General features: G+C 43.1%; 1 protein-coding gene across 2 annotated transcripts; it reads right to left on the bottom strand.

The window, feature by feature from the left end:
• Nucleotides 1-6,713: 6,713 nt before the first annotated feature.
• LOC120639184 lies at nucleotides 6,714-8,948 on the bottom strand. Of its 2 annotated transcripts, XM_039915190.1 has the most exons (5): nucleotides 7,747-8,948; nucleotides 7,486-7,659; nucleotides 7,206-7,395; nucleotides 7,025-7,129; nucleotides 6,714-6,938 (listed from the first exon to the last, which is right to left on the bottom strand). In XM_039915190.1, coding segments are annotated over exons 1-5 (657 nt in total). In that variant the 5' UTR covers nucleotides 7,749-8,948; the 3' UTR covers nucleotides 6,714-6,752. The 2 variants fall into 2 exon arrangements, with proteins under 2 accessions (XP_039771124.1, XP_039771125.1); XM_039915191.1 differs by having other exon boundaries at nucleotides 7,486-8,948.
• Between the last annotated feature and the right edge of the window lie 2,196 nt (nucleotides 8,949-11,144).

Below are 11,144 nucleotides of genomic sequence, written 5' to 3'. Positions count from 1 at the left end.
TATCCATCTTTTGTAGATTTTAGCTTCCATACCTTTCGGTCCCCATCTTCTTGAATAAAGAGTCGCTCGGGCTACTGGCAGTCAAACCATCGCACAAGACCCAATAACTACTTTTTATTCCGGAATAATTTTTTTATTTCCGAACAATTTTTTTGTATTGCTAGAACAATTAAAAAATTATTCCGAAATAAAATAAATTTATTCTAGAACAAATTTGACTATGAGCCAGTTTGTTGGACCAGTTTAGACCCAATAACATAAAATTTGTAGTGGGTGACAGGTCTGCTGGGGGTCACCCGCGTGACCCCAGCAGCGCCCTCTTCTTAAGCAGTTTCTTCACCGTCACTAAGGAATGGACACCATGAATTGGTCAGAGGAGAGTCTTTTAACTTGCTAATCCCACTCAGAGTCTACCAGTGAATACTTCGACTCAGTGTCAATTCTAAACCTAGTTCCTCTTCCTTCAGACACTGTCACAATACCTCTAATTGTCTTGTCTTCATCCACCTGTTCCTCAGATATATTCATGATGTAGAATAACTATCCAGGCACAAACCCACATAGCTTCATGCCTTTATTTACTTTTGCATTATGACACTGTGGCGCAATATGCCCAGTTTGTTTGCAGCTATAGCAGTAAGAGAGATTGAGACAATGGGATTTGTGATGACCAGTTTGGTGATAATTGTAGCATATGATCCCCCTTCTTTCCCTGGTCTTCTGAAATCCTCTCTTCTAGTCTAGTCCATACGGTGTTGTTCGTAGGCTTGCGGGATGGTCTGCTGAGGGGGAAAGCGGCGTTTTTCCTCATGTTCTGTATTGAGTTTGTGCCTTAGATCCTCTTCTGTCATTTGGCACACTCCCCTTCCAGCACCCCCTTCACCCAACCTCTTCTGCCCTGCGTAGGTCCCTCTGTACAGCCCCTCATCTCTAGGCCCCTCTCTGGAACCCCGTTGCTCTCTGTGTTCGTAACCAGAATTCTCTACCAGCATTCCCAAAACGTTGACGGACATCTCTACCATCACGAAAATCTCCACCCAGCTCTCTACTATCCCGGTTGTCTCTAGCCTCACGCGTATGTTTAAAGCGGCTCTTCATTGGCTTCGATCTCAGAACTTGAACAAAGGATCTTGAATATGTGGTCGGGTGGATCACCTTCTTTAGGAATTTGGCTTAATAACCTTTATTATTGGAATTGAAATTTAGTTAAGAGCACGGACAAAGCTAATAGGGGGGCATAGCCCCCCTATGCCCCATCCACAGTTTTGGTGCTGTTTGGTATTTTCGGGCACAATCCGGTGACACCGCGATTGTATCCCGTTAAATGTCTTTTTTCATGTGCTCTGTAATCTGTTTCCATGATATCCCGTTAAAGAGGGGAAAAGGAAGGCGCTGCCGAAGACGACAATAACTTGACCACTGGCCCTGATCCAAACTTTCGCCCCTAGCCCCTCCATGTTCGAACCTTCCTTGATCCGGGCTTCATGCCTTCGCCGGCATTGGGCACCCAGCGTAGGAGAATATAATTCTGTATAATGGATGATTGTATTACATTGAGGTTAAACCGGTATATATTGGGGTACATAAGTTGGAGATCAAGCCTATCCTACGCTATGGTAAAGTCCGGATACAATCCTAACCTACTTATTATAAAGATATCTCAAATAACCTACTTATTGCATTGCTGTGGTTGCCATGGCCCCGCAGGAGCAATCTTGTTGCTGGTGTCGCTCCTCGACCATCGGCTCTGCAGTAGGACCATCACCATTGAGGAAGGGAGCAACCATCTCGGCAAGATGGTCGAGATTGGTAGAGAGGTAGATCGTTGCCTTCTCCCTTCTGCAAATCAGCCAGGATTAACTCTTCAGAATCATGCGAAAGGGCATGTAACCTAGTGGTTATAAGAGCCTCGGTAGCACATGAGGTCCTGGGTTTGACTCCCCATGGGAGCAAATATTCTGAAATTTAACGGCGTTGTGCATTAAGTGGTAGGCGACGTTCCCGTCGATACCGAGGCACCTGTGGTGACTTCGTCAATCTCAAGGATTTGCCGGCTCAGTCTTTGAAAATGCTCATAGGAGTAGGGTTTGCGTACGTGTGTTCATAGGAGTGTGAGTATGCATGTGTTGTGAGTGTCTGAGTTGTACTGTGTAATCTCAAAAAAAAAAACTCTTTAGAATCATGTGGTTGACTGTGAGGGCACCATGCTCCCATCCCATCAGTCCCTCTCTGCAAAGAGCGCATCGTTATGGTCCTGCTCGCGGAGTTGAGAGACTCAGCCACCCAACCAAGGTGCTGGCCGCGATGACTAAGGACTCCGGCGAGTTCCCACGGCATCGGCGACCTCCTCTAGCACGGTGGCTCAGGAAGCCGCGAACTCTAGAAAAAAGCCAGAAGACCAGAGCCCATTTTCGCCAATGGAAAGGCTAGTCCAAAGCCTATTTCTTAATTATCAGCCGGTGTTACCGTGTGTCCCAACCAAATGCTGTTAAAGGAATCTATATATCCTATATAGTTGGTCCCCACTAAATGTATTCTCTCTTCATGCAAGATGTCCACATCATTCTCCACTAAGTGTCCCATTAACTTTGCAATTAGATTTCTACTAAGTGTATTCTCTCTTCATGCAAGGTGTCCACATCATTCCTCACTAAATGTGCCACTAACTTGCAATTTCGATGAAAGCTTAGCCTGGTAGGCGCTGCTTACTCACCCTACTCCCTTAGACAATGCAATGCTCTGAACACGAAAGTTTGCAGTTCAGCCCTCTTCTCCCATGCAGGGTCGCAGGCAGCGCCTCGGATAAAAGCAATGACGAGCCACATGCAGGGAAACTTGCACGTGTGGTTCTGGCCGGGGACCCTAGTATACTGTACTAATATGTGTAGGTCCCTGTAATTCGAGTGAGATTGTCATGGCGCAAAAGCAGATATGGTCCGGTATTCCCTTGTTCCCCGTATTGGTTATGTTCCTTATTCCTTTCATGCATTATATTTATGTTCCCTTATTAATTACAAAAAATGTCCATGTCATCTCTACTCTATGTGATACTTTTAATCTTTAATCGGTTAACGTACATACGTTATTTTTTCATCAACCTATTCTTCTATAATGTGATCAAATATTCTATTCTATTGGTTTTTGCTATTATCTTACCTATTTTTACCAGATCTTCTTTCCGATAAAAAATAACATGCAAGTCAAATTCATATCAGTACCACAGAATTGATCACCAGAAGTTTCATAAATGCTATTTCTCTCTTCTCCATATCATCGGAATTAACATATTCGTCCGATCAACTTCGTGCACGTCTTCTATCCATTAGATGTATATGTCTTCTTGATTTTTTTCTTCTACTATTTATTAATTAACCAACAAAGAGGTTAAACGTTCATGCATGTAAGCCGAGTACAATTAAAATTACATCTCTAAATCAAAACTACCACTATGTGTTAAGTAACATTTATCTATTTTATATGTGAATATCAGTTCAATTAATTTCATCTGTGTGTTCATTAGCTCAATGACAAGTTACCTTTATTAGTCATATTTTCAACAAACTTGATCTGAATACTATATTGTAATGTTGCATATTCTCCATACTATTTTATTTAAAAATATTTTGCATCATTTAGTCACAATTTATTGAAAAGCTCTCTCAAATCCCGCAACAACGTGCGGGAAAATCACCTAGTGAAAAACGTCACCACCAAACAAAAGCTGATAATTAGACTACTGTTGGCAACTCCGATCTGGTTAAAAAACAGCCGCCAGCCGCCTAGTCCCCCGTGTCGCCACAGGGCGACTCGGGCGGATCGCCTCCGCGCCGCGCTTGCCACCCGCCACCTCTGGCCCCCGTCTCCTCTCGTCTCCGGCCTCCCAGCCGGTGGCAAGGGGGCGGGGGTCCATTCTCTTGAAGATCTACTTCATCGTTAGGTTTTTTCTAATAATTTTTCTTTCCTCCAGAATAATTAGGTTAGACCTTAGATCGTCTTTTCGATGTTTTTGATCTGGCTTTCTATGTCGTATTGGATCTCAGGTGGATGTGTCGTTTTCTTCGGAGACGTCACATCCTTCATTGAGGGATCGAGGTACGTTGGCCTAATCCTCTTTGAGGAGGGATTGGATCTGTTTTCCCCTCTGGTGGAATCGTCTTTCCAGTCGCTGGTGCTACTACTGGCGGCGGCGGATCTGCTCTTCTGGCCGCCATTGGTAATGGCTAATGGCGGCGTCGGATCTTATGTTCGGTTCAACGTTCAGAAGATACAGTCGATGTGCTGTCGACGCCTTTTACTCCCTACAGTGGTTGAGCATACAGCGCCTCTTTTGCGGCGTCCACATCTGTAGAGTATTCTGTTGGTGGGGACTGCGGTTCTATTTGGTCTGGTGCTGTTCCACAGCGATGGAGTTTCCTGAAGCAATGGACGGCGCCGGTTGCAAAGAAGACGAAGGGTAGAGACCCAGTGGCGTGCTTCAATGTAATTTTATTTTGTGTTGAGGTCTCAGATGTAAAAGGAGTTATTTTTTAATGAAATTCAATCCCTTTCTCAAAAAAAACAAAAGCTGATAATTATTACATTGTAATAACAGATCACGGCGGGAGCTGATTCCATTACCGTTATCATAGTATTATCTGAACCAAACGCTATGTAAAAAGCACTATTGGATGGCCTCCTCTTTATTGGATAGCTTTTGTTCCCTTGCTAATGATATTTCGAAGTTGGATTTTTCTTCGGTAACTTTTGCTCGTGTGGGCAGTAGGTAAGCATGCAAACATCCAAATGAATGGAGCGAACGAATTGCATGCAATGGACTGCACAGTGATGACAACTAAAGCGTGGAGTGGTTGTAACTTTGGAAGGTGCCACGCCATCTCCGTGAGGCAGCCCAAAAACGATAGGCTTTCCTCAATGGCTCAACCCGTACCGACGTTATCATCGGCATTGACGAAATGGTCTCCCGGACACGACCGCGCAGCCGAACAATCCGTACTGGCCTACTGGGTGATGTGATTGCTTGAAGATCACGAGAGGCCGTTCAGTCACACCTTTGGAGTCTATTGATGCAGAGTTGACCAGCGAACTAGCTGCCGCGTCAAATCCCCTGCTTCAATGCCACATGTTGACCATATGATTCATACTCTCTCCGTACTTGAAATGTATATATTTTTGATTTGTTCTAAGTCAAATTGTTCTAAGTTTTACCAAATCTCTACTGTTTCCTGATCCATCGATCGAAATCCTAGTCAGAGTCCGGACAAATCAAACCGATCATAATCGAACCTAAACAAATCAGTCGGAATCCCAATCAGAACATAGGCAATCAATGTCTCGCACAATCATGGCAAATCCTTTAAATTAAGTGAATGGATACAAAATTGATGGTATTACGTAGGTCTATTATATTACCTATAGCAACGCACGGGCACTATACTAGTTTATAGAAAAGAGTAATGATATCTTGAATATCAAATGAGCGAGAATAATTAGATCCACTACAAAATATGTTTTCATAATTTTCTTATTTGATGTGTTAGATGTTAATATTCTTCTCTATAAATTAGGTCAAATTTAGACTACTTTAACTTAGGATAAAGTAAAATGCTTTACATCTCAGAACGGATATTCCTTGTAAGTGTCCCTTAAGTTTTATCATTGGAACAAACACGTGAGAACATTTTCCCTCTCTTTCAAAGTAGTACAAATTTTCACTTCTACCTCAGAACATTTAATTTTGTACAACCCATTCCATATAAATCCAGGGATCAATCATGTGCCAACCGTGAGTTACGTTCAAGAATCAACTAAAAATTAAAGGTGAATTAAGACACACAAGGATAAAATACAAAGTCAACTTATTAAGACCAGCAAATATATTCAGTTTATATATATAACGGTCTTGGGCGCATTAGTTTCAGAAATGAAAGTTTCACGTGTATGTTGGAGATGATGAGATGTTGTGCAGGCGCTCATGTTTTTCCCGGTTCAGGCCGGCCTGTTTGGCTGGAGTCCTGAGCCAGGCAACCACTACCAGGCAGCAATCTGGACCCGAGGCTAAGAAAATCGATGGCCTGAGTATACTGCCTGGTCCAGGCAGCGAATCCGGAGCTAAAACCAAACAAGCCTGCCAACCTCCTTCTGGATGATGAAGGCAGGGGACCTACTCTATTTCCATGATGAAGGCAGGGGACCTAATCTATTTCCATGCACGAATTTGCACACATCATCGATCTCCCACTTGACACCGCGCCTAGCTAGATACTACCCATGGTACGCCCACTGCCAGAAAAACTAGCATTTGTACCGAGCGGGAACCTCACGTTAGTACCGGTTTCTCGCCCGGTACCGCCCCATCGGCCGGGCTGACCTGTACTAAAAGCGCAGTAATACCAACCGGTACTAAACTACCTGCCACGTTCCAGCTCCTGGCGTGGCAACTTAGTACCGGTTGGTTTTACCAACCGGTACTAAATGGTTTTTGGTTTGTTTTCTTTTAATTATATTTTCTCCTCTTTTCATTTTAGTTTTAGTTAATTAGTATTCGTATTTCGTAGCCATTTGCGTATTTGCATTCGTATCTAGCATTCATATATATTGTTCGCGTAAAACAAAAGCAATTATATATACATATTATATTGATATACACTTCATTAATTACAAGTACTTATAATAGTAATTTGGAGTACAAAAATATTTACAAGTATCCATGATCATTTGTTTTTTCCGACAAGTATCCAAAAAGGAAAATAATACTAGTAGTCGTCGTCGTTGTTGTCGCCCCCGCGGTTGTTTCTATCAAGTCGACCCACGCTTATCCTTTGATCCGAATAAAATTCTCCTTTTCGATTTATGACCTCATCTAGCAGGAATCCACAGAGTGATTCTTGAATTGCCCTGATTCTTTCCGGTTTGATGAGGTCCTCCTTCATACACCAAATCTGTCAAGTGCAAACACCAAAATTTTCTATTAGTACCTCCATGGAATTAAATGAAAGAACTTGTTATATATTAATGTAACACGTACATCGAATTGTTGTTGTGTCATCCTCTTGGTGGAGGAGCAAAAATCCTGTATGTGCTCACATACATAGTAACTACATAGGTTGGTTTCTTGCTTCTGTCTGAAACACTATATATAGATATGGGTTATGAAATATTAATGATGTTTAGTGAAATCACAGTAGATGCGCGATATGTATCCGTACCGGAAAGTCAGTTTTGATATAAAGATCAGAAGGCGGTGTCGCAACCCCTATGTGATTATGGATAAACCGAGCCCATGCGCTTTGAAGGATGTCTATGAGAGATTGATAGTCTTCTTTTGGTCTCCGCAAGGAGTCGAACACCACAACTCGGGACCGATCAATCTCGATAGAGATTAAGATCCAGTGGAAGCTGTTGAAATTGAAGTGATGAAAAGAAGTTAAAGGACTCACTTAAATTTATACGATAAATTGAAGTGATGTAAAAAGTTAAAGGACTCACTCAAAGTTGTACGGCAATAGAATGAATGTGCAAGCGTGCTGCCTATCCATGGCCGTGAATATAATATTCTTGGTGCGATTTGGCCATTTGCGTACCGACTCTTCTTTTACGACATGTGGATCAATGAAGCCGATGTTGTAGATCCCCTTTTTTCGGCATTCTTGCACCTTCATCCTACATGATTAGAAATACGAGGACGGGATGAGAAACCACATACTTAGTATAGCTAGAGAGTATAGAAATGAGAGAGAAAACACTTACATGCAAAATGTACTGAGGAGGGACTTGTCTAGAGCATCTTCATGCTATAGATCCCACAGATTTTCAAGTTCAATCCATACATCGTCCATCCCCCGATGGAAATGGCTATCTTTAATGCGAGCAGCGAACATAACATTTCCCTCTAAAGAATATTTTATGTACCAGTTATGCAACTCACGCATTCTCGTTGGTAGCGTGTCAATCAACTCTGGCACATAAGAGGTTGTCCCAGTACAAATGGTTTTCTGCCTACTCCTTCATGAACGGGGACATTGTCTTTCCCTTCCAACTGAGCTTTTGTGAGCCCGGTTTCAGCCACAAACTGTGCAAGTGAAAGGACCGTGATATCGCCTAGAGGGGGGGTGAATAGGCGCACCTACAAGTTTTCACTCAAACGCAGCGGATAAAATTCACTGTCTTCCAAACCCGGAACTTTCGGGTTTCAAATCCGGAACTTCCGGATTTGGACTAGACAGTAGGTGAACTTGGAACTTCCGGGTTTGTCAATCCGGAACTTCCGAGTTCACTCAGAACAGAGTGAACACAATAAGAGTAGTGCTAATAAATGAATGTAAATTCAAACCCCAATTGTAGAGTCTACTCAGAGAAGTTCCTTGAGTAGATCCACGCAGATCCTGCACATACGAAACAACAATATTTCCAAGACACAAGTGTCTAATGGAGAGCTCCTCAAATCCTCAAATAAATGTGAATGCAATGAACACAAGGATTTGTTTTACCGAAGTTCAGATTCACCCCGTGCACCCACGTGTGAATCCTAGTCTCCGTTGAGGAAGCTTATATTGACCCCAAGGTCAAGCTATTTTCTCCTTCCACTATATGACCATGTGCCCTCGTGGCACAAGATCGGTGCTGCAACAAACTTGCCGCTACTCACCACAATCCTTGGGAGCTAACGGCGACGCCCAGCCGTCTAGGAGGCTTTACCTCCAAGAGTAACAAATGCGAATCACACAAATCACTGCTAATCTCAAGTGCTCAAGGTTTGTTGTGCTCTCTAGTGCTCTCAAGCAATCACTCTCTCAACCCAACTCAAGGATATACACTAATCACACAATCTCACAAAAAGAGGTTGGGGAGAGCTCAACTATGGCTACCAAGCTTATTTGCACGACCAGCAATGAACAAAATAGAGCATGGAACAGCAGCCCACCAAGGAGGGGGCTAAGGGGTATAAATAGCTGGTCCCAACAAAACTAGCCGTTATGTGACAGTTAGAACCCGGAACTTCCGGATTCTACAACCCGGAACCTCCGGGTTTTCAAACCAACTAGCCGTTAGTACTATGTGTGCCAAATTCGGAACTTCCGGATTTGCCCTGGCAGCAATGTTAAAATGTGTACGTGAGGCTTTTGTGTCTCTCTCAACTCATATGGGTTACTTGAGCACTGAGACTAAACCAAAGACCATTGTGATGCATCTCTCTTGATAGTACGGCATACCTAAACTCAAGATCAAAAGATAAATTACATTTCAACTTCTTGAGATTCTCTTTTTCATCCTATGCCGTGTGTTGATCAATCATAATCTGAGGTGTGCATCCAACTTGGCTTCTTTACTTTGAGCATATCTTCCTTGAGCTAGTGACCTTGAACCTTTATTCTTGAATGAAATCCACTTCTAGTCCAAGTCACCATCTTCACAACAAGATTCTAGAAAAAATTGATACTTGCTAACATGAACACCACACATGACCAAGATTCTTCAAGTTGAACCCAAAGAACGTTTCGTCACCCTAGCATTGGTTCCTCGGCACAACCACAATTGTCCTTCTCCAAGCTTAGTACCTAGAAACCCATTCCTGAATTCCAACTCTTCATACTTGCATCACATATAGCTTCATGTAGACTTGTATCACATTTAATTTACAATGAAATCTATTTTGATCCACAAGCAATTTTTCTTCTCTAATGAATGACATTTGTCAATATGAAATTCTCCATGTCTCTTAGAATTCTTGGACTTGATCATTATCGGTTTCTTTGCTCATGCCAAGCCTTTGCTTACATAGCCTCTAGAAACACGCCTTTCGATCCCATCCATTTATCCTCAAGAGCCCTCTTGAACTCACATTGATTTTGCCATTACAATGAACATCATTTCTTTCATGCTTGCTTGATCATCAACTATCTCGTACATTCCTTATGACAAGTTTCTCCAATTGTGAGACTATACCTAAGCATACACTTTTGTCTCATTCACAATACCTTGGCTTGTTATTTTAAATTCCACTTACGTCAACAAGCTTCATTTGGATATATGAATAAATTCTTTATCATTGATACATATCCCAATTTCCATGGTAGCTGTTGCTTGTTAAAATTCTCATACTAGAACATGTCATTCATCTTGTCATATGAGCATGTGTCTTGAATCTTGATTCATTACATCACATAGATTACAATTGTGATAATTAATTCTTGCTCATATACTCAACAAGATAGTTAGCCCTTTAATCGTGGTGTCACTCAATCCACCAAAACACACTAGGGGCCGAGATGCACTTTCAGCATGTGCTTCATCCTCTTTTGAAAGGACCTTGAGATCCGGTACACTTTGTTTGGGTTGTTTGCCGAGCTGGGGGACTTGGTTGTACTTCCGATTACTCTTCTTCTCCCATGATTTTATAATTGAGCGGTCGTAATCTGACATCAGTGGAGGCTTTGGTTGGCACATCATGGATAGAAAGAATTTCTTCACTGCTGGATCCACTGATTCCTTTGGCGGAGGCTTCTTTGGCTTCAACTGCTTGCGCACGTCTTCTTGCACCCAAGCAGTCAATTCCTCTAGAGTCATTTCGTAACCTAACTTCTCTGGCGTGGGCTTCTCTTTCTTCTTTCATGCATGGGTCTTCTTCGGCCTTGGAGGTGGCGGTGGCAGCACCCAAGCAGATTTCTTCTTCTTTGCGAGGGGGGGGGGAGATGGCGGAGGCGGACTAACACTGGGCTCCCCGAAAGTGGCCAGTGATGGCGATGGACTAACGCTAGGGTCCTGGGCAGTGGCCGGTGACGGTGGATCCACAATGGGCCTCGAAGACCTTTGAGCAGCTGGCGGTGACCTCGGAGACGGGCTAGGATCCCTTCCTGGAATTCTTATGTACTGTTTCTTCCAACAGATCCAAGTGTGGAGGGCATGTCCTAACTCTTCTTCTCCATCGCCTCCAGGGATCTTGAGGTCGAGGTCTTCCCATCCATTCTCGACATGGTCAACCATGACTCTGGCATATCCTTCTGGGATCGCCATGCCATGGATTGTCCCGCCTTGAACGGGGACTTCAGCAACCCCGTGAGCGACTATTTTCAGTTTTTTCCTGAGCTGATATAGAAGCTCACAGGGGGTCCTCACGGCGATGTCGTCCACGGGGTAATGTTCCGCAA

The sequence above is a fragment of the Panicum virgatum genome, chromosome 6K, assembly GCF_016808335.1.
Source record: "Panicum virgatum strain AP13 chromosome 6K, P.virgatum_v5, whole genome shotgun sequence".
Taxonomy (NCBI): domain Eukaryota; kingdom Viridiplantae; phylum Streptophyta; class Magnoliopsida; order Poales; family Poaceae; genus Panicum; species Panicum virgatum.
The sequence above is the reverse complement of the archived record's forward strand: the minus strand, read 5'-3'. Positions and strand labels throughout refer to the sequence as shown.